General features: G+C 54.9%; 2 protein-coding genes across 3 annotated transcripts in view; one reads left to right on the top strand and one right to left on the bottom strand.

The window, feature by feature from the left end:
* Nucleotides 1-398: 398 nt before the first annotated feature.
* On the top strand, nt 399-11,505 carry FAM151A (family with sequence similarity 151 member A). The gene is made up of 8 exons (XM_044238308.1): nt 399-974; nt 1,977-2,123; nt 5,666-5,818; nt 6,808-6,967; nt 8,380-8,604; nt 9,297-9,436; nt 10,172-10,315; nt 10,744-11,505. Exons 1-8 carry the CDS (start codon nt 848-850, stop codon nt 11,415-11,417), a joined length of 1,770 nt encoding a protein of 589 aa, XP_044094243.1. The 5' UTR covers nt 399-847; the 3' UTR covers nt 11,418-11,505.
* Nucleotides 7,622-24,553, bottom strand: part of ACOT11 (acyl-CoA thioesterase 11) — a 52,593-nt gene continuing 35,661 nt past the window's right edge. For both annotated transcript variants that reach the window (XM_044238307.1, XM_044238306.1), the window contains exons 7-16: nt 23,628-23,784; nt 22,184-22,303; nt 20,101-20,245; nt 18,717-18,772; nt 17,635-17,701; nt 17,190-17,273; nt 15,771-15,904; nt 13,222-13,353; nt 12,454-12,580; nt 7,622-11,736 (exon numbers count right to left, since the gene is read on the bottom strand). In XM_044238307.1, the coding sequence (XP_044094242.1) occupies nt 11,581-11,736; nt 12,454-12,580; nt 13,222-13,353; nt 15,771-15,904; nt 17,190-17,273; nt 17,635-17,701; nt 18,717-18,772; nt 20,101-20,245; nt 22,184-22,303; nt 23,628-23,784 (1,178 nt within the window). In that variant the 3' untranslated portion in view covers nt 7,622-11,580. The remainder of the gene's footprint in view (nt 11,737-12,453; nt 12,581-13,221; nt 13,354-15,770; nt 15,905-17,189; nt 17,274-17,634; nt 17,702-18,716; nt 18,773-20,100; nt 20,246-22,183; nt 22,304-23,627; nt 23,785-24,553) is intronic.

Raw genomic sequence — 24,553 nt, 5'->3', positions numbered from 1 at the left:
AGTAAATAAAATCTTTAAAAAATAATAAGATAAAATTAACTCACGGGTCCCTGAAGTAGAGATAGGCTCTAACTTACTTCCCACACCAGAGCACCCAGGACACCCTCAGCACAAGCTAGTGACTCAGTCCCTTCCTTGTCAACTTGCTGTCCCAGGAGTGGCCTGTGTATTCTAGGCCAGCAAGCGCGAGCTAGTGACTCAGCCCCTTCCCTTGTCAACTTGCTATCCCAGGAGTGGCCTGTGTATCTTAGGCCAGCATGCCAAGCCTATCAGCTTCAATCTCAAGTAGATAATCTATCAACCACAATCTGGGATGGAAGGAAAATTCATAGCCTCTGGCAGATCTACTATGTCCTTGTCACTAACACTAGCCTGACCTTGGTGACTTCCTGGGACAAGGCAACACAGGGAAAGAAAGATCCAGCAGCCACCTTCTGCACAGGAGGAGAACCAGGCTCAGGGAGAAGACTCCTCGTCCAGGACTCAGGAAGACAAGGTCAAGCTGGGTCTAGGTCCCTGGTCTTGGCACTCCCAGGCAGGAGCAGAGACAGGCATTAGACAGAAGCTTGGTCCAACATTTTCTGGCCTCTCAATGTGCTCAAAGGTCATTTTGGAGGCGGTAGAACTTGCCTGATTTGTTAAGCTCCTGGGAGGGTGTGGAATGAGGAGGAGGAGTCTCGGAAGCTATCTCCGCAGGAAACATTTCTAACACTCAGGAGCTGGCAGGTCTTGGTGGAGTAGTAGATGTTGCAGGGGGTTCCCACGTTCCAGTGGGTCCCAGCTACAGGGAGCCTTGGGGACCTTTGGGCCGCGGGGACTTGGGAGGCGTTCTGCAGAGAGACTCATCATGGACTGCAAGAAGATGTGCTCGAACAGTCGGACCAAGTGGGCACTTCTGGGCAGTGCCAGCGTGGCCCTGGTGATCGCCATTGGATTGATCCTGAGCTTCGTCCTGCAGCCACATAGCCCGCCGGGTAGGGGCCCCTGTCATGCCATCTGGCTGGCTTCCCCGTCCACTGCTCTGACTCCTCTCTCTCACCCCACATCCCCCGCTATGACTCTCCCCATCAACTTTCCCCTCCCCCTCCACCAGGCTTGTTTCCTTCAGCCCAGACCTCCCTCCTGTGCCCCTGAATGGACCTTCCTTTTGAGGGGGTCCTATAGGCATCTCAGACTCAGCAATGGCCAAGTCCCAACTCAATTTATCCTTCCCCACACCCAGTCCTCCATGGTCCCTCTCTGGGTGAAGGGCCTCTCCTTTCCCACAGAAACCTGGGGGCAGCCTTCATTCCCCTCTCCTGCCTCATGTCTGTACTCTCAGGCCTGGTGTCTTGAGGTTTCTGCCTCCCCACCCTCTGTCTTCCCTGCCCCCCAAGCTCCGAGGCCTCAGGTGTCCTTAACTCCTGCTACAGCTTTCCTTCCCACAGTCTCAGTCTGCAACCTACTCTCCCAGCTCGTGCTAGCTCTGCAGCCCATGAGATCTTGCTAAACACAAATCCCCTTGCTTCCCTCAACACACAGCTAGCCCCTTTGCTGGCGTTCATGGCCATTTACAGTCTGATCACAAGGCCCCTTTCCAGGCCTGCCCTCTCCTTGTCTCCACTCCCATCTGTACCCGGCCAGTAGCTGTTTGTCCAGGTGACCACACTCTGTCCTTCCTCCCAGCCTTCACTGATACCGTTCTCTCTGTCCCCCTTTTCTTTCAGAGTTAAACCCTTCCTCAAAGCCCCCTTAAATGTTCCCTCCTCTTCCTGCAAACTTCCTGACCACCCAGGCTGGTTAGGGGGCTCCTTGGGCCCAGGAGCCCACACGTTTCTCTCTCTCATAGCGCTGGTGTCTCTGGGGTCCCCATCCCTCTGCTAGATGGGGAGCCGAACATGCCCTGGGACCCCAGGGGGCCTCAGTGGGATGAACAGAGAGGAGTTTGGGGCAGAGGCAAGAACTGAGGCCAACAGTTCCCTTGGCTTCCATTCCAGACTGTGAGCCTGAGGCCGTCTGCCGCCCCGACGCGGACATGCTGGACTACCTGCAGAGCCTGGGCCACATCAGCCAGCGGGACGGCCTGCTGGTCACCTGGTACCATGCTGCCAACAGCCGGAAGGCGATGGAAGCTGCCCTGAAAGGTAAGTCTGGCTACCAGGGCTGGGACAGGCCACGGTAGAGGTGAAGGAGACAGGGGAGAGCAGAAGTGGGGATGAGACAGATTCTAAAGTCACGGTGTCCTGCCCTCTGCCCCAGCTACCCGTACTCTCATGACCTGCCAGCTGCCAGCTGTCCCGGCTCAGAGGTCCTTGCCCGCAAAGCCAGTGGAAGCCAGAAGATGTGAATTTGAGGCTCAGTGCTATCAAAAATGAGCTGTGGAAAGCTGAGCAAATTGTAGAATGCCTCTGAGCCTGTGATTCGGAGTGATTATGGTGGCCCCTGGGGTAACAGACCTGGTCCCACATCGTCAGGACTTTGGCCAAGAAGGCGGCTAAGGGCCCCAACCAGGCAGTGCCCAAGAGCAGGGAGCATGGACAGGCATCCCTTAGCCTAGCTCAGGGATCCAGAGGCCCAGTCTGCTCCCTGGGGGTTCTACCAGGTATTTGCAGTATAAGGCTGGGGATAAGGCTGGCCCACAGCTGGGGTGGGGACCCTGGGTGAGACTCAGGGTTGGGGCCAGGCTGGTGAAGGCATCTTGGACGTGAAGGAGCTTCCATGAGGAGAGGAGGGGCCAGAGCCAAGACCTGGGAAGCAGACAGAACTGGGTTCAAATCCTACTTTGGTCCTTTACTGTCAGAGTGATTTGGGACAGGTGACGTCCCTGTCCGCAGTACGTTTTTTCCCTCTGCATGATGTGGATTAGTAGAATTCCTGTATCATTAATCGTCCAAACCAGATCACGCTGAGCCTGCAGAAATACACTAGACTCTCCCAGGCAAAGGGGGGATATGGCTGCTGTAGTTAAGTGAGCCTACTTCCTGTGGATAATGATTAACACTTAATGAATGCCTAACCAGGGCTATCCTATTATTTTATTTCTTGTAAATGAGAAAGTGGAGGCACAGAGAAGACAAGTATCCTGCAGGAGTAACACAGATCACCTGTTTGTTGCAGGGCTCATGCCTGTGGTCTGGGTTCGTGGGTGAGGGCTCTATAACTTCCTGTCTGTTGGTGGGGTTGGGCAGCCCTCCTCCTCCCCTCCTGGGGCCACAGGAAATGGATCCTTCCCTGTTCGCTCGTTCCTTCCTCACACCCCACCCCAAACATACCCACCTCCAGATTCAGCATCTGGAAGGCAAGTAACAACGTTTCATGGTAAGAGAAGACTTTTCCAGAAAGAAGCTGGGCCTAGGTGGCAAGTGCAGGGAGGCAGGTTAGGGCCAAAAGGTACTTTCCGCTGGTCTACAGTTCGATTCATTGAGCATTCCCTAGGTCCCTGCTCCAGGTCAATCTCAGGAGAAGGGTTTAAAAATGAGTGAGCTGTGACCTTGTCTCCAAGGGGCAGTTAGTGCAAGTTCAGCAAGGCAGCAGCATTGGGGTCATCAGGACTCAGAGGGCTCTCCATGCACCCCAGTCCCCCAAGACTAGAACTGCCCCCCATTGGATGGGAACCATTCTCAGGAACTACCATCTTACCTGCACCCCAACCCAGTTTCAGCCCAGCTGCTCTGGGCCTCACTGGGTCCCCGAGCCTTTTGGACCCCTCTCTCTGCATTCTGAAGTAACCATAAGTTAAGATGAGAAAAAGCTTTGCGCTCAAGTCAGAAAATGAAGGTTGCCTTCATAAAGACCTTCATGGTTTAACAACGTGTGTTTGTGTTCACGTCCTATTTCCATGGCCCCGGGGGGCTCATCATCACCGTGCCAGTAAGGAAACCTGGGAGTCCCCTGTTCCAGAAGCAGGATCCGTAACATTTGGAGGAAATGGGATGATGTGAAATGCTTGGCTCACTGCCAGGGACATCCCAGCCCTCTGCTTCCTTCCCCTCGTGGAAATCCAGGCACCTAGATTTTAGGGAAATCTGCAGAAATTCTCTATGACTTTGGCTGAGCTCGCTTTTACCTTTCCAGACCTAGGCTTTACTGAGCCTGACTTTCCCTGTCATTCAGTCAGTCAGGTGTTCATCATTCAACAAACATTTTTGAAGCTCCTTTTTTAGGCCTGATACCATCTGGGTCTGGAAATTTTAAGTGATGGTCCCTTCAGACCCAGACCCTGCACCCTGATGCCTACCTACCACACAGCAGTTCCATGTGACCAAGCCCTCAGAAAGGTAGCCCTGAAGCGGATGACTAAGTCAAACTGGACCTCGGGTTCAGGCGTGGCCTCCCTGAGGAAGTGGTATTTTAAGCCCACGCTAACAGATGAGCAGGACGTAGCCTAGTAAAGCTGCGTAAAGAGGGAAGAGTGTTGCCAAGGCAACAACCAGGAATAAGAGCCCAGAGATGGGGGGACAGAAAATATTCAAGCCTCACAACTCAAAGTGCAGTCCAAGGCCCGGCAGCTTGGGCCAGGCTGGGGAGCTGGGAGATAACGTAGAACCTTGGCCCCGCCCCTGACCCACTGATCAGGACTTGAATTTTAACAGTTCTGGGTGATAGGTAGTAATGTTGCAGAAGCTGGAGGGGCCGGATCCTAGAGACTGAGGGAGAGGGGGACTCCAGGTGAGATGAGAAATTTTGTCAGGGCCTGGTCATGTGGGACCACCAAGGCTGTGGTAAGGAATTGGGGTTTGAGTCCAAGGGCAATGGGTGAGACCATTTTGTTTCGTTTTTTAGCAAAAAGTGACACGAGCGGGTGCATGTTTAGAATACTCCTGTAGTTGCTGTGTAGAGAATGGACTTCGGCGGGGCAGGGCTAGAGGTGAGAGTTTAGGAGGTGGTGAGTGTGAACCAGGACAAGAGGCCCCTTCTGACGCCAGTGTTGCAGAGCTGAACGTGAGCCCTGGCTCCCTGCCTCCCCTCCTCCCTATGCTGCGCATCCCAAATGCCAGTGGCCCTGGCAGGGTCTTCCAAGCCCACATCCACTGGGAAGGCCTTAGCTCCCTCCTAGACCAAACTCTGGAGGACAGGGTTTTAAAAACTGAAATTAAAAAAATTAAAATAACAAGGCTCAGTGCTACAAAGGTGCAAGGAGATGGGCGAGCTTGTGTACTTCAGGTGGGAACATGGATCAGAGCAATTTTTCTAGACAGTAATTTGATAATGTGGGCCTTAAAAGTGACCCCACGTAGCCCTAACTCTACTTCCACAAGTAGGCCCTAGAAATAATTCAAAAACCAGAAAAGACTGTGCATCATTTATTAGGAGCAAAGAATTGGAAACTACCAAACTGCCTCAGGAATAAGAGGTGGCTCACAAAATCGTGGGAGCACTCTAACCAGGGCTTTTGTAGCCTTGACGAAAAAGAGACCTAGATGGTGAAAATGTCATAATATTGAAGGAAAAAGATTAAAAATTATAAATGCAGTGTGGTCTCCACTGCGTAAAAAGTGTGCATAGACTAAAATGGAAGAAAATACATCGAAATGTGAACTGTGTTGGAAATGTGGGTTGAGTATTTTTCTTCCTGCTTTTCTATATTTTCCAAACGTTCTTCGATAAATGGGTAAGACTTGGATGATGAGAAAAAAAGAAAAAAGTCTTTTTCAAAGGAGCTGATCCAGTTCTGCCTCTTGCCCAGACGATACCATGGTCCTGGAGGCAGATGTCACGGTAGAAGGACTCGACACAGTCAACGAGACGGGGGTCCCCATCATGGCGCACCCCCCGGCCATCTACAGCGACAACACCCTGCAGCAGTGGCTGGAGGCTGTGCTGGCCTCTTCCCGGAAGGGTAAGGACGCTCTGAGCCCCTCTCCAGCCCTCCAGGCCAGCCCCAGACTCAACTGCTCATTGCCTGGGCCCCACCCCCCACACCCCCCCACTGCCCCTCCCCCTGCCAGGTACCCTGGCCCAGGGAATTCTAGGTGAGGTGGGGGATGGGAAAGGGCCGGGTACACGGCGAAGTGCAGACACGTTCAGATTGTTGCCTCTGGAATCCCACCCCCCCCCCCCAACTAGGTACAAACTGTTCAAAACCCAACTCCACCCTTCCCTCCCAGGACCCTTTGCCAATTTTGGTCAGAATCCAGGCCTCACCCTTCCACCTCCCATCTGTCATTCACCACGTCCCGCCCCCGGACTTGGCTGCTCTGTCTTCCCTTCATCACCACCACCACATACATCTGAGTGAGCTTTCCCAACGCCAGTTTTGTCACTCCCCTTTTCAGCCCTGCATGGCTCCCCATTGCCATGGGACAGCGTATCCTCTCCTTGGTCTGGCTTTCAGCAGCCTTTTCTAACCTCACAGCTTCATCCCCCTGAGGTTCCCCTCCTTGCCATTCATCCCCAGCCCCTCACTGCCTGAGTAGGACAGGCCTTTGTTCGCAGGGGCCTTTCCCTCCTCTACGCACACGCCCCTACCTGCAGACTGAGTGACCTCCACACAGACTAAGTTGGCTAAGGACACTCTTAAGCCTGCCCTGTCCAAGAACCATGGTATCCTCTCTCTGATGCTTGACAACCCCTGTGCCTGCCCAAGTCTGAGCCCTGGGCTGGCCTCTGCTTTCTCCCTACAGGGACAGGGCAGGTCCCTCCTCTGTGGTAGCTCAGCCTGTTTGAAAGCCCTCTTCACACCCAGCTGGAATCTGGGCCCTGTCTGCCCACCTCATCACCCACCCCACCCCAAACACTGCTCTCTGCTCCAGGAAGTCATGTCTGCTGGTTCCTTCTGCCCTGAACATGAGGGGCCATTTCCCCAAGCCCTTCGGCCCCTCCCCACAGGCATCAAACTGGACTTCAAGAGCATCAAGGCTGTGGGCCTCTCACTGGACCTCCTGCGGCGGCTGACAGAGGACGGGAGAGTCCGAAGGCCCGTGTGGATCAATGCTGACATCCTGAGGGGCCCCAATGTGCCCATCTCAGTCGAGGTTAATGCCTCACGGTGAGTGTCCGCTTCTCTCCCCCAGCCGTGGCCAGCGCTCTTCCTTCGCCGTCTGGCACAGAAAGTGCTCAGGGCCCCTTTGCCGAGTTTACCTCCAGCCACACCATGGAACCAGACCTCTGAGCCTTTTCACATGCTGTTCCCTTCACTTCGAATGCCTTTCCCCTGTTCCCTGGTGAACCTCTGCCCAGTCATTACCTCCTGCCACATCTACCCTGACATCCCAGTCTGCTGAGAGCCTTCATCCAGTCCGCATGTCCTCCTAACACAGCCCTGATTTCGGGGGCTGTCACAGCCAGATTACCGGTTTATAACCCCCTACTCCACAGTGGACCCCTAGAGGGCAGACAGGGCCCAGTCCTTTCATATCCCCAGGGACCAAGGCAGGGCTTGGCTTGCTAGAGAAATGCCTAAAAGTGCTAACTCCTTCCCCGGCCCCCCTGAAATCCTAGCACTGCACCAACAACCCCCCCATACACCAGCTCATGGTACTCCAGTTTATAATGAAGGGCCACACAGAAGGAGAAAATGTGTTGAGAGCATCTCCTGCCATGTTGCAGAAGGGAAAGCTGACAGTAATTGAGACTCAGTTTGTTGAATGTTTATTATGTGTCCAGGCACTATTTCCAAAAAGTACTTTAGTTACCAAGAGAATGAGGTAGGTACTATTATTTTCATTTTATTAACACAGGAACTATTGCATCGAAGTTAAGAGTGGCCTAGGTCTTAAAAATGGAGAGCAAGGATTCTAAGCCAGTCCTTTCTGATTCCAGTCATCCATCTCTCCATCTGTCCATCCATCCAGAAAGCCAGCCAAACATCCATCCATCCATCCAGTACTTTTATGATTCTCAAACTGAGGTGCATTTGGAAAGCAGCAGTTGGAAAAATGCAGTCCGTGGCCCAGGATAAATAATGGCTCATCTTCTTGGAGTGTTGATTTTACTCGATAGTTTAGGAAGGAGAGGGTAACATCATTGCTCCATTAAAATTCCTACCAGGGAAAAATTTACATGGGACTTAAAAATAAAACCTGAAGCTTCAGAGACAAGTAACAGAGTCTAGATCCCCACATCTGGGGCTCTGGCTTGTCTCCCCTTGTCCAGCTGGGGATGCTGAAGGGGCCCGGCCCTACCAGAAGGGGTAACATCTTTGAGACTAAAAGAGGTTGAATGAGCTACCCAAGGTTTTAAGAGTCAGGACCTGAGCCCAGAACCCCCTGACCTGACTCCAAAGTCCATGCCTCATTTGTAGGACCTGAATAAGTCACTTCTGTTCTTCAGGACTCTGCTTCTGTCCTTAACACTCGACATTCCATAGGACTTCCACTTCCTAGCCCAGTGATGGGAACCCAGGAGATGAGGAAGGGGCCAGCAAGGCTCTTAAAGACCAGTGTCTCTGATTTTCTGCAGGTTCTTGGCTTTGGTCCAGGAGAAGTATCCTGAGGCCACTCTGTCTCCGGGCTGGACCACCTTCTATGTGCCCATGTTCCCGAACATGACATACACCCGAGCCATGGTGGAGAGGATGCAGGGACTGGTGGGCGCACTGCCACAGAGGGTCACTTTCCCCGTGCGGGCTGTCATGGTACGGGCTGCCTGGCCCAACTTCAGCTGGCTGCTGGGCCAATCCAAGAGGTGAAAACTCCCAGGCCCCTGCCACAGCCCCTGATCTTCCAAACTTGCTTCCGGGCACCAGCGCTCCCTAGGGAGATCCCATCCCCTTAACCACATCTGTCCAATACCCACTGGTGTTCACATCCTCTGCAGCAGCCCTGCTCTCTGCTTGTGTACCTCTGGTGATGGGCTTCTCACTATCATCCGAAGCAGCCAGTCCATTGGTCGATAGCTTGACCTGGTGGCAAGTCTTCCTTCCTGGGAGCCGGCTGTGCCCAGGATCATCCTCTAGGGATTGAGGGACTCCCATATGTGCTCGTGTGGTCTGCACCCAGCTGCCTAGTCCCACCTTCCTCGGCCATCTCCCATAGGAGTTTCAGAGCTGTCTCCTTCCCCCTCCACACCTGTTCTCCCCCACAGCGTGTACCCATCCCTTTCTAGCCTTGTCCCGTTCCAAGACAGGACCAGAAACAGACACTCCCAGGGAGGAGGCAGGATGGGGCAGCCCCTCCTGCTTGATCTTTCTCTCTTCCTTCGTGAAGCTCCTGTGACGACTTCTGCCCCTGGGAAGGCAGGAGTAATTCTCAGGGAGGAGGGGCTGGTGGGAAGCTGGAGGCCAGCTACTTTATCATCCCTGCACAGCTAGGGTGCTGCTCTGGGATGAGGCCCTTGCTGGGCCCAGGCAGGAGCTGAGCTGGCTCTCTGGGCCCCAGGTACAGCCTGACGCTGTGGCAGAGTGCCTCGGACCCCCTGTCAGTGGATGATCTCCTCTACATCCGAGACAACACTGCCCCCGACCAAGTCTACTATGACCTCTTTGAGCCTGTCCTGTCGCAGTTCAAGCAGCTGGCCGGTAGGGAGGGGCGTGGAGCAGCCAGGGAGGGTAGGGGGCCTGAATTTTGCACAGGACGGCATTTGGTGGAGAGTAGAGCAGAGCTAGAGAAGGGAAAATCCTGGGTGGACTCTAAGCACATATTGAAGGCCAAACATGGGTATGGTGTGCTGTGTCAGCCTCAGGTATCCAGGAAGCAGTGATTGCATTCTAAAGAGAGACTAACTGACCTTCAGACCACTTAAGTGATCTGCACCAAGTCATTTGCTGTACACAGCACAGCCTAGATTGGAACCCAGCAAATCCCAAACCCCATGTACTTTACCCTTGCAGCATAGTTTCTCAGAGCCTGTCCCCTCTGCACCAATGTACCTACTAATTTGTGACCCAGATGCTACCTGTTAACTTGTCCAAACCCCTTATTCCCTTGACCCTGGACCTAGGAGAGCCTCCAGTTAAGCTATCTCCCAGGGAACCCACGAGACTCAACATTCCTGCCATGGGACCCATGTTGGTGCAGGGACGGGGAGTTTCATCTTTGGGGCTGGGCAGACTTGGCTCCATCAGGCTCCAACCCCAGTAACTCTGTTGTTTGGCTGTGGGACCTTGCACCAGCCCCTCCTTGTAATCTCTGATGGGAGGACTTGGGCCTGGTGGGGTGCCTTGAGGTAGGGAGAAAATGTGTGTAGACATAGGGTACAGAGAAGGTGCTCTGGGAACAGTGGCCTTTTCATCTTGACTATTTGGGCCCTGCAGCGAACGCCACACGGAAGCGAATTTACTATACGGGAGGCAGCCTGATCCCTCTCCTCCAGCCCCCTGGCGGGGACGGTCTGAGTGTGGAGTGGCTGGTTCCTGACCTCCAGGGCAATGGGAGAACAGCAACAGTCAGCCTCCCAGGTAAGGCCTGCCTTCAGCCCCTGAGCCCCTGTGCTTCTAGCTAAACTCGGCAGCTGGGGTGGTGGGGGGGCGGGGGCGGTGTCCTTTGTATGGGGCAGGAATCTAGGGCCTCTTACTGTGGAGGAGAGCCCAGGGCCCTAACCTTCAGTGCCCTTGAGTCCTGAGCTCTATCTGCTGTGGAAGAGGCAGGCCACAGCCTCAGGACTGAGTCCCAGTCAAAGGCCCAGAGCCGAGCTAGCTGCCGATCATGTCATTCTGATGAGTCCCGGGCACATTTATAAAGCAGCCTTCCACTTGGAGCCCAGACCATCAACGACAGAGCTCAGCGGATAGGGCACCAGCTTCTCCTTGGCTGCCCCCATTACCACCCCTCGATACCCCCCATCACCCCAATTCCTGACACTGTGGCCTCCACCACCCCCTTTCAGACAGAGAAGGCATGATCCTGCTAAACATTGGCCTCCAGGAGCCTGGAGCCAAGGACACAGTGGCCATGGTGCGTGCCCCAGGAGGTCCTGTCCTGACGCTGGAGTCCTGCCTGCTGCAACTCACTGGGCGACCTGGACGCTGGGGTATCTACCTGCATATAGCCGAGCCTTTGGCCCTCCGGCCGGCCCTGGCCACACTGGCCCACCTTTCTGCCCATGGCCACCTGCTGCGGCCTGTGTGGATTGGGTCCACAGTCTCCCACGGCAGCTTTGTGGTCCCTGGCCACATGGCCGGCAGGGAGCTGCTGACAGCCGTGGCAGAGGTGTTCCCCCACGTGACAGTGGCACCAGGCTGGCCTGAGGAGGCGCTGGGCAGTGGCTACAGGGAACAGCTGCTTGCAGATATGCTGAGCCTGTGCCGGGGTCTCTGGCAGCCTGTGTCCTTCCAGCTGCAGGCTGGGCTACTGGGCCGGGACACGGCTGGGGTAGTGGCCAGGCTGCTGGCAGCCTCGCCCCTGGCCACTGTCACAGTGGAGCACAACTCTGAGGGGGGCGGCTATGCACCAGTGCGGGAGGTGCTGCTGGCTGCCAGGGCTGTGGACAGGACCCGAGTCTACTACAGGCTGCCTCAGAGGGACCGCGAAGACTTGCTGGCGGACGCTGGCAGGAACTGAGCGCCTGTGGGGGCTGGGCCGGCGGACGCCTGGGTCCAGGCTTCCCACGGCAGAGGCAGCAAGGAATAAATGCTCCTGTCTTCCTCGATGCACTGCCAATGTGTCCCTAGGGGCAGCAGGATGGAGGGGGAGTGGGCATGCGGTGGCCACTGTGGGGGCGGGGCTAGAGGGTCTGGAGGCTGGGGGCCAGATCACTCCGGTTGTCCAACAGGAACTGCTCACAGGCCTTGAAGGTGGTATAGAACTCTGAGGAGAGACCGGCCACGTTGGTGGTCACATAGTTGAGAAAGCCTGGGGTAGCCTGGTTGTAGTAGGACACCTGCCAGATAGGAAGGAAGCCACATTCAGGGAGGGGGTATGGGGAGGGGGGGGGGAGGGCAGCAAATCCGGGCCATGGGGCTTTAGGGGATGAAGTGGTGTGACCCTGGTGGCTGACAGCCCCGCTTCCTTCAGTCACCATACATGGTACTGCCAGCCTGTGCCTCCCTTGTCAGATGGGGGAGGTTCTGGAGGACAGGGAAGGGGTCTCCCAAGCCCTGCACAGAGAAATGGTGCTCTAGAGTCATGGAAGGAAGTTAGAAATAAGCCCAGTGCTGAGATGGTGCTGAGAAACCCCTCAGGTTACACAACATATAAAGGTAGCAAATACCAGCCTCCTTCCTGGGTGCTGCCCCCCCCCACACACACACACACTGGCCCTCAGCCACTTCCCCCACATTTTCAATTAGCGCTAACTGCCTTGCTGAGTTTTATTGGCCCTGAGAGCCATATAAAGCCTTCCTAGACAAGAGAGGTACACAAGTAAATAACGAGATGAATTTTAGATCAGAACCCAGGCCTCTGCCCTCAGCATCCAGAGCTGTTTCGGAGACCCTGCTGTCTTCCTCCTCACAGATGAGATCCAGCCCCTGACACTCCCTGGCTCCCCCAAGCTAGAAAAGAGCCTGCAGGTGGGGTCCAGGTATGCAATTGACTGAGCCCACAGCACCAAGCTCTGGACATGCATGTGGCTTGGGGTGGGGGGCATGGGCCTCACCTTGGTCAGCTGGTCCCCCTCTCGCCAGAAGCAGAAGCCGGAGCAGAGGGTCTCCCCGCGTCTGTATGCTGGCGTCTCAGGGTGTGTGGGCAGTGTAACTGACCTCAGCGCGATGACGTAGGGGTCCCTGGAGCAGAGCAAGGATGGAGGAGGTGAGGGCCTATTCCCCCAGCTCAGGCGCCAGAGACGACTCCACACAGATGACTCCCCCAGAGGCTAAGGCACAGAAATGCTTAAAAGGCCCGATGGGCTCTGGGCCAGGCTAGAGAGGAGGGGCCTGTGTGTCAGTAGCCCCATATTTGCCAGGAGCCAGCATGGCTTCATCAGATTTTTCTGGAAAAGCTGCTCCACTACAGATGCTCAAAGGAGTCCCACATTTTGGGATTTTGGTCTTCACTTTTCTGTGCTCGTCCCCAACGGAAGTGATGCTGTGTGTCATGGCCTTGCCCCTCTTCAGTCAACATGGGGCGTTCAGAGGGTGGAGGCCAAGGAGGTGGCCCATGAGCAAGGGTCTGCCATGTCTGGGGAAGGCAGCCTTGCTCCCTTCTCCCCTAGGGACAGAGACCACCCTGCCTTAGAGCACATGTAACCAGAAGGGAGCTGCAACCCCTCATTTTATCCATAGCAAGACCCCGGCAGTCCCAACAAACCCAAGCAGTGCCTGGAGTCCCACAGCAAACAGGAAGAGCCCTGAGTTTAAGCTGCTGTCCCCTCCCAGGGAGGGAGATGAACCCTGCCCGCCTCCAGCCTCGGCAACCTGGCACCCACCCATTGTCACAAGGCCTCCGCCGAGAGGCCAGGATCACAAAGTCCTGGGGCTTGGCATCACCGCCGAGGACAGGGCTGATGACATGGTAGATGGCGTCGTCCTCGTCCACCTGCTGTACGAGCTCCACGCTCCTATAGAGAGGCGCAGAGGTCAGGACTCAAGAGTCACACTGGCTGCTCCTGGGACAGCCAGTCCAGCCCAGGCCCTCCCATGCTTCAGCCTTCTTGGGCAGAGTGTGGGGGGACACTTGGCCACCTACACTGCTCAGCCGGGGCCACAGGAGGGCAGGAAGGCCAGGCCAAGCACGTGTGAACACACACACACGGGTATGCAGGCAAATGCACACAGACATGGGAACAAAGATACGCACAGATAAAGGCACACCCATGAGCATACACAGACACAGGTCCTGCCAGTGCACGCACGGCTCTGCACAGACGTGGGACAGTGTCCCGGTTATGAGTGCCTGCCATGTGCCGGGCACTGTTCCATGGTGCTTTCCATGTACTGTCTCATTTAACCCCACAGCAGCTGACGCAATAGGTCCTCTTGGTGTCCCCATCATATAGACAAAGGCCTGAGACTGGGGGAAATAGCCTGCCCACAGCCACAGCCCTTCAGGCCCAGGCATATTGCACGTGGGTCCAGGTATACACACATAGAGTTACACCAATACGCACGCACAGAAACATACATGACCATGTCTGACCCTAACCACCACCTCCCCTGCTCTCCCACCCGCCCTCAGAGGCTGTCTCACGAACAGGGTGCTAAGGGTAGGGTGGGGGGAAGCAGCTAAGGGCTCCCTTTCGCCTTGGGACACTCTCCTGCCCCAACCCCGTCAAGTATCAAGATCTGATTTTGCCTTCAAAGCCCACATCAGCCTGCCTCCTCCAAGAAGCCTTCCTACCATACGCCCAATGCCCCCAACATCCACCACCAAATCACCTCCCAGCTTTGTAGAATGTCACTACTAACAGGCTTGGGGTCACCTAGACCAGGGCTTTTTACTTTTTTGTTTTTTTAAGATTTTATTCATTTATTTGAGAGAAAGCATGCGCCCGCATGCACACATACATGCACACATGAACAAGCCAGGGAGGGGCAGAGGAAGAGGGAGAAGCAGGCTCCTTGCTGAGCAGAGAGCCTGATGGTGGGTGAGGGCTCCATCCCAGGACCCTGGAATCATGACCTGAGCCAAAGGCAGCCACTTAACGGACCAAACCACCCAGGCACCCCTGACTTAGGCTTTTTAAAGCAATGGTCTTTTGTGCACCAAAACCTTTGATTAAACAGAAAGCCTGTGTGGAAACAGCCATAAGTAGGCCTGCTCCAGTTAGTTGGAGGTAGGAAGGGGAAGGCAATTTGTCAAAACTCAACTTGCCAGACAACCTGCTCACTGAATTCCCACATGCACAGATCCTCCTCATGTATAGACTTGGGAACATAGATGCCTCAGAGCAACCACAGGAGAAATGACCAAAGTAAGGTGTTGGCACAACAGAAAATGACTTTAAGGGAACTGGGAATAAATACCAGTTTCAACTTTAACATTCTCATATTAAATACTGAAATTTTGGCTGTTTTCCTAAGAACAACTTTATCTTCCTTGGCTAAATTCAGGAAGAAAATATTCACATGGAGAATCAGTAAATTCGGGGAACAAATGTATTCATAGGAGTAACATTTATATTCAGTAACTCACTACATTCAAAAATAACATATACGTGCACATTTCCCTAAGAAGAGCTGGCAGACTGGGTGAATTCATCAAACTGGCCGTTCCATGCATTCCCCTGAGCTGGGAGGGGGCCACCAGCCCCCTCAGCATTCTAACCCCCACCAAGTGGTCCCCGAGCCTCCTATGGGGACACAGAATGCCACAGAACATGGTCTGAAAATCACTGATCTAGGAGCACATGGGTGGTTCAGCTGGTTGAGCGTCTGCCTTCAGCTCAGGTCAAGATCTCAGGGTCCTGGGATCGAGCTCTATAGGGGGCTCCCTGCTTCTCCCTCTGCTCTGCCCCTCCCCACTCCTGTGTGCGCATGTGTGCACGCGCTCTCTCTCTCTCTCTCAAATAAATAAATTAAATAAAAAGAAAGAAAAACCAAACACGGAAATTTAAAAGACAAAAAAAAAGAAAAGGGGGAAATTAAAAAAAAAGAAAAAGAAAATCACTGATCTATCCCAGAGTGCAAATGCATGACCCACACCTCAAGTACCCATGTAAAGAGGAGGAAAACTGAGGCCTAGAAAGGAAGGGACTTGCCCAAGGTCACAGAGCCGGTTGGTCCAGAAACATGACTTAAACCCAGGCCTCCAACTCCAGTTCAGGCTCAGTCCCTCCGGAGGGCTCAGAATGCCCTCGACTCTGACACCCGCCCAACACGTAACTGCACTTCCCTCACACCGCCACCCCCACGCCCCGCTAAAGGCCAGCAGGAGCTGAGCGTCAGGGAGGACAGCTCAGCAAGGGACACCCAAGAGCCCCACTTCCCCATCAGGCCTGAGCAGAGCGCACTGCCCCGCCGGCACCTCAGCCCTCACCGGTAGTGCTTGTCCCACTCGGGCCTCCGAAGCAGGTCCGAGAGCAGCAGGAAGGCCTGGGTGGCATCCACATGCACCAACATCTCCATGTGGAAGGACAGGAACTTGTCTTCCTCCAGAGTGTACAGGCGGACCTGCATGGGACAGAGGGCAGCCTCGATCCCGCACCTCCTCCCCGGGCTATGCTGGGCCACGGGGTGAACTGACTCCATGCTGGAGGCCGGGGCTGGAAGCTCAGGGCTGCCACTGACATGCTGTGTGACTGTGAGAAAGCGATTCAACCTCTCTGAGCCTCAGGCTCATCCCCATGGAAATGGGCCGCTGGGAGAATCTGGCACAGGTAGACAGGAGGGTGTATTAGGAAGCAGTGACTAAGGCAACAACAGAAAGAGTCCTCAGAGCCAGGCACCTGGTGAAGCCCCTAATGTCACAGATGAGGGGCAGTGACTCTCCTCAGGGCACAGGCAGAGCTCATGTCTTCCCTCAACCCAGGCTTGTCCTGGCCCTATCTGTGCAGGGAGGAAGGAGCAGAGAGAGGGAGGAAGCAGCAGGGCAGAGAATGGCAGAGATGAGGGGTTGGGGGCTAGATGGTGGGTGGGCAGGAGAGAAAGATTTGGGGGTTCTCCACTCCAGGTCCTGTGAGAGCATTGTGTTTCTCTAACTGGAATGGTTTCGTGGGAGAAACCAATTCCTTTTAAGAAGGTCAGTTAAGGGGTGCCTAAGTGCCTCGGTTGGTTGAGCGACTGCCTTCAGCTCGGGTCATGATCCTGGAGTCCCAGGATAGAGTCCCACATTTGGGCTCCCTGCTCAGTGGGGAGTCTGCTTCTCCCTCTGACCCTCCCCCTCTCATGCTCTCTCTCTCTGTCATTCTCTCCCTCTCAAATAATACAAATAAAATCTTCGGGGCTCCTGAGTGGCTCAGTGGTTAAAGCCTCTGCCTTCGCCCCAGGTCATGATCCCAGTGTCCTGGGATCAAGCTCCACATCGGGCTCTCTGCTCAGCCGGGAGCCTGCTTCCCTTCCCCTCTCTCTCCGCCTGCCTCTCTGTCTACTTGTGATCTCCGTCTGTCATATAAATAAATAAAATCTTTTAAATAAATAAATAAATAAATAAATAAAATCTTAAAAAAAAAAAAGGTCAGTTGAGCATCTGCCTTCAGGTCAGATCATGTCCTCGGGGTTCTGGGATTGAGCCCTACACTGGGCTCCCTGCTCAGCAGGGAGTATGCTTCTCCCTCTCCCTCTGCTCCCTCCCCTGCTTCTGTGCTCTCTTTTGCCTACTCTCTCTCTCAAATAAATAAATTAAATAATTTTTAAAAAAGCAAAAAGAAAGAAAGAAATCCCCTTTGGACATGAGTGGTTTGAGAGAACATCTGTGGCTTGAGGTCAGCCATCTCTACTGGTGGGTGGGGCCAGCTACCTGGTTGATCTCAGAAGACAGCACCCAGTTGTCCTTGGCCACCAGCATCTTCAGGGAGGAGACATTGTTGTAGCTCAGGTAGACCTGGACAGAGCACACAGAGAAGCCTCACCTTCTCCCCTTCCTTGGAGGCTCTGGGCCAGGAGAGGACATTGGGCTGTGAAGGGGTGAGAAGGGGGGGTAGGTGCCAGGCCCTGGGCCTCAGGATAGGAAGCCCAGCCTTGGACAGACTCTCTGTGTGACCCTCTTCTCAGGACCTCAGCTCCCTCCTGCCAAATGGGGACAGAGGAAAGCCCTTTGCTAACTGCACCAATCTTGAGTCATGACACAGTATCCTGTTCCCCTCAGGCCTACTTTCAAACCCATTCTGACAAGAACAGAGAGTCAGGGTCCCCCCACCCCCAACACGGGCCTGAGGACTGTACCCTCAGAGCAGAGGCCTTACCTGGTTGCTAGGGTCCCAGGGAACAGAGAGGGGCATTTCTGTCTGTTTACAGGATACGATGTACTTCCTGGGAGAGGGAAAAGAACCACTATGGTCCCTGGGGAGCCCACGTCTTTCAGAAGACTTCGCTCCCAGTGCTCAGTCCTGCAGCAGGGGAGGGACTCCTGTCCAGCCACGTAGACAGGCTGGGCACCCAGAAAATGGGAGCTGAGAGCATACGAACTCACCCAGAAGCAGAGTGAGGCCAGGGGCAGGGTGCTGGGGGAAGGCTCGCTCCCTGTGCCCTCGCCCAGCAGATGGCCTTGGATGAAGCAGCTTTGCCCTCGAGCCTCAGTGGGCTTCTCCGTACAGTGGGGCTGGGCATTGCACCTGCCTCATGGGGTCATCATGGTGGGGAGGGTCGGCCTATGATAAGTGCTCTGTAGGGGCGCCTGGGTGGCTCAGTGGGTTAAGCCGCTGCCTTCGGCTCAGGTCATGATCTCAGGGTCCTGGGATCGAGTCCCGGCATCAGGCTCTCTGCTCAGGGGGGAGCCTGCTTCCTCCTCTCTCTCTCTCTCTGACTGCCTCTCTGCCTACTTGTGATCTCTGTCTGTCAAATAAATAAATAAAATCTTTTAAAAAAAAAAAAGTGCTCTGTAGATTCACACTTCTCCTGTCCACACAGATGGCAAACCCCAGTCTATTTCCAGCACTTTCCAGCGTGGAAAGTGCTTCAGTAGCCATTGGCCACACCAGGCTGTGCGTCTTGAGCAACTGCTTCTGCTCTCGAGACGTACCCAACATTCATCACAGTCAAGGGAAGGAACCCAGGATTCAGAAGTGGCCAGACCCTGCCAGGTTCAAAGTCTCACTCCGCCCATCATTCCCATCTGTGTACCCACGGCCGCCTAATCCCTCTGCTCAGTGTCCTCACCCAGACATTGCGTCAGCATGACCACTGGCTCGTAAGGCTGTGTGGACGTGAAGGCCCCAGCCCAGTGCCCAGCACAGGGGCAGCACAGGGCTGGCACTGCCAGTCCCTGGGGCCCGCGGAGCAGGCGGACAGCCCTGAACCCGTGTCCCTTCCCACCACCTGCACTCACCTGTCCAGCCGGATCTTCTTCCTGGCACTAGCCTCTCGATAGCGCCGCTCGCCATCCTGGGGAGAGACGCAGGGACAGACTGTGCTGCAGGCCAGACGAGCGGCTTGTGCCCTCCTCCCAGCTCCTGCGCCCACATTACGGTTGTCTGCCCCCCCACCAAGGCCCGAGGAGGCCCTGCAGCCCTGACGTGGAGCTCAGGTCTCACGGGGGCAGCCCAAGGCAAAGCAACCCAGACAGGAAAGGGCCGAGTCTCTGAACTGCAGCCCCTGCTTCCCCCAGACTCTCTAAGTGACTCTGGGAGCACCACCTGCGCTCACTGGGCCTCGACATCCTCCTCTCCACAAGGGGATCGCAAAGGGCACAGACAGTGCTAGTAAGAACCCACGCTTCCTGGGTACCTGCTGCTACCTGGCACGCTTCTGAAGTGCCTTCCGTGCAGATGTCAAGCCTCGCCACAGCCCTCTCAAGTTGGTATTCATCTTACCCTCATTTTACAGAGGAGGAAACTGAGGCACAGAAAGGTGGGTGGCTTACCCAAGGTTGCAGACATAAGGACTGAGACCAGGAACGGAACCCTGACAGCCTGACCGGGAGTCCAGCCTCTTAACCACTGCTTCTGGTGTCTCCCCACTCATGAGCGTTACTGGCCCAGGCTGAGAGCGCCTCTGAACTAGTCGCTACCCCTCCTCTTCCCCTCCCCCGCAGAAGCCCAGCTGCGGAGTGGGGGTCTTTCACAGCCAATGCTTGGCCCTGTGGGGTAGGCAGGGTGGAGGACCATTCCGGAGAGAGGGAATGCCTCTCCAAGGTCACCCCTCTGCACCCCCGGAAGGAAGCCCCAGGTGATCCAAGACAGCATTTTTAAAGAGACGGGCTTTGAATCCAAGCCCCTGACTCTGGTCTCTATGCTTCTTGCTCTCCTGTCACCTCCTCATAATGGTCACCATTTACTGAGTACCTATGGGGCTCAGCGCCCCTCATATACCCCCCACATCCCCAGGAGGCAGGAGTGCAGACACACCTGCTGTATGGGCGGAGACTGGAAACTGACAGAGGGCGCCCGCTAGAACATGGTAGAGGGGGCTTCCAACCCACATCTGACCCCAAAGCCAGTGCTCCTCTGACTCTGCAGGCTCGCTGAATGCCTGCTAACACCTAGCTGAGCTAGGCCCATCCACAGCACCCTGTTCTTGCAGGCAGACCAGGGTTCCTGCCTTGTACAAGGAGCTTCTCTGCGGGTCATGGGGCAATGCAGCTGGCTGTGCCCCCACAGAGCGGCAGGGCTGAGCCCATCACTCCCTGGCTGCATCACGGGCTAGTAGGCCCCACCACCCCTGGGCAGAGAGGGAGGGGAAGGGAACTGGTGGTGGGGCAGGGTGCCACTCACCCCCGGCTGGGGCCGAATCCAGGGCAGTGTCCGAGGCTGGTCATCCGCGTCCAGGACCACGAAGGTCATGAAGGCACTGTTGATGTGCCGCCGATGGCTCTCAGCCTCCTGGCGGTAAGCCTCCACGCACACGCCCACCTCCATGCTGAAGGGGAAGGATGGCCGCTTCCATGCTGGACCCACCTTTCTGAGCCCATGCCCCCTCCCCAACACACACATGTGCACGTGTGCACACACACACTCCTGTGGCCCTCCCAGCGGCCCAGTTCAGAATCCCTCTGGTAGGAAACCCAGAACTGTTCCCTTCCATCACTATTTACAGAGCACCTACTACAGGCCTGGCCCTAGGCTAGTCACTGGGACCCCAGAAAGGAATACACTGGTTCGGTCCGTGTGCTCATGTGCTAACAGCTGGGGAACAGGGCACTAAGCAAGTATATACACACACATGTATGTACATGTCTATGTATATATACTATGTAATGGAGTAAATGTATATAACACGTACACACATATACATAGATACATACATATCATGTATATAAAACATGCCATGTAAACTGCAAAGGATTCTGGAAGGACGTGAGTACTTTTTCCTACTTGGAAATAATGTCCCCTACACACACCTTCACGAGGGCCCTAACAGCCATGCTCCCGACAGCTCACTCACGGCTGTTTTGTGGATTATAAAAAGCAGCCACCCCTGTGCCCCCCTCTCAGGAAGCTTGATGATCCCAGCATGTGGATGTTATGCAGAGGGTGAACCAGCACCTAGGACAGGACAGTCACTGGGCCAAGGTCCCACAGCAGCCAGGAAGGGAAGCTGGGCTGGACTTGCAGTTGCTAGTTCAGGGCTCCCCACGCCCCCCACCCCCACCCCCTGCTCCCTCCACCACCCCTCCCCTGCCACAGCTGCAGACCGTGTGTGGGTCAGACCTTGAGGAATGGCCAGAACAGTAATAATAATGCTGCCCAGCATGGTTCCTCTGTCAATGTGCCAGTAAGACCGTACTGAACCCTCACAACCGCGATGTCGTCATACTGAGCCCCATTTCACAGGCCAAAGAACTGAAGCTGAAGTGGGGTGCCTGGGTGGCTCAGCTGGGTGAGCGTCTGACTCTTGATTTTGGCTCAGGTCATGATCTCAGGATCGTGGGGTGGTTTCCCATGTGGGACTGAACACTGAGCACAGAGCCTGCTTGTGATTCTCCGTCTGCTTCTGGTCCTCCCCAGACCCCGCCCCCAACCCACCCCCTCCAACCCTGTTCTGCAGGCTCTCTCTCTCCCAGAAATAAAAGAATAAACAAACAAACAAACAGTACAATTGTTAAAAAAGGAAAAAAAAAAAAGAACTGAAACTCAGGGATGTTGAATAACTTGCCTAAAGCCACACAGCCAATAAAAGGTAAGCCAAACTTAAACCCAGGGAGCCTGGCTCCCTCACTTTTTTTTTTTTTTAAGACTTTATTTATTTATTTGAAGGACAGAGAGCATGAATGCGGAAGGGCAGAGGGAAAGGGAGAAGCAGACTCCCCCCATGAGCAGGAAGCCTGATGTGCGGCTTGATCCCAGGACCCTGGATCATGACCTGAGCTGAAGACAGACGCTTATTGGACTGAGCCACCCAGGTGTTCCATTGTTCCCTCACTTTTAACAACTCCATATGATCTTTGAAATCAACAAAGATACATATTTAAAGTAAGCTTTCTCAGAAGTATCTGATTCATTCCAAATTAAGGACTCTGGGAAGGAATTGCTGTTTTAGGAGAAAGGTAGGGAAAGACTTGATAAATGGCAGAACACTGGCAAGAGAGGGCCCTATGATGTGAGCACAGCCCAGAGGCAGGAGACAGGAAGAGAGACAGAGACACACGGAGCATAGGGTATGATTGGAGACCCCAGGAGCCACAGGGCTGGAGAGCCCAGAGCAGAGAATAGCAGAGCTGCATCTCGGTCATGGTGAGGGTGCCCTGCTGCTGGGCAGGCTTTAGACTTCATGGGCCTTTTATCTGCGGCACTGGCAGCTTTGCGACTACATCCAAAAGAGCCCTCAATCCCAGGGGGCCCTGGTTCCACTCCTTACCTATGCTTGAAGGCGTTGTTCACGATGGCCTTGAGCACCAGGCGGTCCCCAACCTGGGAGGGGCCCCGGAAGTGGAACATCTCAATGGCCTTCAACGTAGGGTGGGCACGGCACAGCCGGCTGGAGGAGGCAGGGGTTGGGAAGACAGGATAAATGCCCCAGTGCTTCAGCCACAGGCCTGGGCCAGCCTTTCCCCCTGCCCCAGCCACAGACACAGCCCACATGTACTGCCCTCTGGTCCACCTACTCCCACCCAACCTGGGATGCTTCTGCCCAGGGGAATAGAACTGAAATCCCATTTCGAAGCTTAGAACACTCAGGTCTATGCACCACTAGCAAGCAGCTGAGCTTGAGGTGAAAGATGAAAGGACAGGGCTTGGGGCTAATTCCTTCCCCATTGTTCCCCAACCTTTACACCCCAGCACCAGCTACTTCTACTATCTAGAAGCCCTCCCCTTACCCAAAGCTACTTGTCATTCAAGGCCCAGCTGAAGAGCTTTCTCCAGGAAGGGTTCCCTGACTATCTGGGCTGTGACCCTCCTCTGAGATCTTCTCGCACATGCACTGGGTCCCAGGGGGTCAACACAGAGGAGGGGCCATGTGGGCCAGGCTCTTTAGAGGTGAGGAATAATTCCTCTGGCTCAGGAAGGTATGGGTTGAGGAGGGCACTCCTGACAGAAGATAGGTAGGATGAGACAGGACTGGTAGGACAGTCACAGGAAGCAATGAGGTCTTGGCTTAAGTGGAGTCGAGGGCAAGTACCACCTCAAGCTGAATGGCCAGCCCAGGGCCCGGATGCTACACTAAGGCATCCAGACTAACCTAACTAACCTAACTAACATCTGGACTAACCCTGGGGTAGAGCGCACTCCTCGCAGAGGGAACAGAAACACAAAGCCCTAGAGGTAGGAGGGTCAGGCAGTGAGTATCAGTTATCATAGCTATAAAAAAATACCCCCATATTTAAAGAACAAACCCCAGACAAGTGCAGAGATTCTAGAAGAAGAAAGGAATTGTTCTCACCTCTAGGGAGAAGGGAACAGTTAAAGAGGCTTCGTGAATTTTAGCAGATCAAAAGGAGAGGAAGTGGCCAGGAGCGAAGGCAGAGGATGGGAACAGGGAAGGGCAGATGGCTTCAGGTGCAGCGAGTATTAAGATACTGGAAGAAAGCAGGCAGGACCCAGCCAAGAGGAGGCCCTAGCGCTGGGCCAGGGGCGTGGCATTTCCCACGCAGGTGATGAGTACTGTGTGGAGGAGGGGGCAGCCAGTTCACAGAAAAATCACTCCTCTCTGGCTCTCAAAGCCCTAGGTTTCCCCTAACAGAACAGCCAAGCTCCCGAAGCCTTGAATGCCAACTCCAAGCTGAGGTTTCTCCCCCCAGAGGGAGCCAGCCAAGGGAAGGAGGGAAAGGAGAGGAGGCAGAGGCAGCGCACTCTCTCCTCACCTGGCTGCGATGGTGGCCACGTTCTCCATCCAGGCCATGATCTGGCCCCCAAAGGTATTGCCTTGGTGATTGGCATGGGGGGGCAGGACCAGCTCCACGCTTTCCACGCGGGTTTTCTCGGCCGGTACCATGCAGCTGCAGTCTCTGCTCTCCAGATCTGACCGGGGAAGGGCAGAGGGAGGGAGTGGAAAGGGGAAAGGTTCTCAAGGGCAGACCCTCCCACAGGACAAACCCAGGGACCCCTGCCACCAGCACTCCCAGTCACCCAGAGTCTTGTATCCACTAAGCACCAAGAGTGCCAGCCTCAGCTGAGGAACAGGAGGGCTCAGGATGAGGGAGGTGAGGTCATCGTGGGGCAGGGGGCAGGACACCCACTTGTAGAGAAGACACACCTGGACACAACTCGGACAAGTCAGGGAACCTCTCTGACCCTCAGTTTCCTCATTGGTGAAGGGGTATGTCAGACCCAACCCACAAGGTTTGTGAAGATGAAGTGAGATCGTGATTCCAGAGAGCTTGGCACCAAACTCAGGAGACAGACTCTCAGAAGGATAGTTCTTCCCTCCCTCTGCCCAGATAGGCCCTGTCCGTCAGGGGCAATGGCATCGGGAGATCCTCAGTGGGAGAGGCCCAAGGGCAGGCAGGGCCTTGGGGGTCAGAGGAGCAGATGCTAATATGACATCCCCCCTCCAACCCAAGGGGGAGCCATGCATCTCCCATCAATCAAGAAGAGAGACCTCGTCAGGGACAGCCCATCAAAGAGGTGGCCATTCACTGGCAGGCTGCTCCGAGATGCCACAGACAGGCACAAGGGGAGATGGAAGGGGGCCTGATCTGAGATCTGGAGACAGGACAGGTCAGACAGTCATAGGAAGCAATGAAGCCTTGGCTTAGATGGAGCCGAGGGCAAATAATAGGTCAGCACC

This window comes from Neovison vison, chromosome 2, assembly GCF_020171115.1.
Source record: "Neovison vison isolate M4711 chromosome 2, ASM_NN_V1, whole genome shotgun sequence".
Taxonomy (NCBI): Eukaryota; Metazoa; Chordata; class Mammalia; order Carnivora; family Mustelidae; genus Neogale; species Neogale vison.
The sequence above is the reverse complement of the archived record's forward strand: the minus strand, read 5'-3'. Positions and strand labels throughout refer to the sequence as shown.

Coding starts and splice junctions, on each gene's coding strand:
- FAM151A (XM_044238308.1), top strand. CDS start 848: ATGGACTGCAAGAAGATGTGCTCGAACAGTCGGACCAAGTGGGCACTT. Junction 5,819..6,807: donor GCTGGCCTCTTCCCGGAAGG/GTAAGGACGCTC, acceptor CCCTCCCCACAG/GCATCAAACTGGACTTCAAG. Junction 10,316..10,743: donor AGCAACAGTCAGCCTCCCAG/GTAAGGCCTGCC, acceptor ACCCCCTTTCAG/ACAGAGAAGGCATGATCCTG.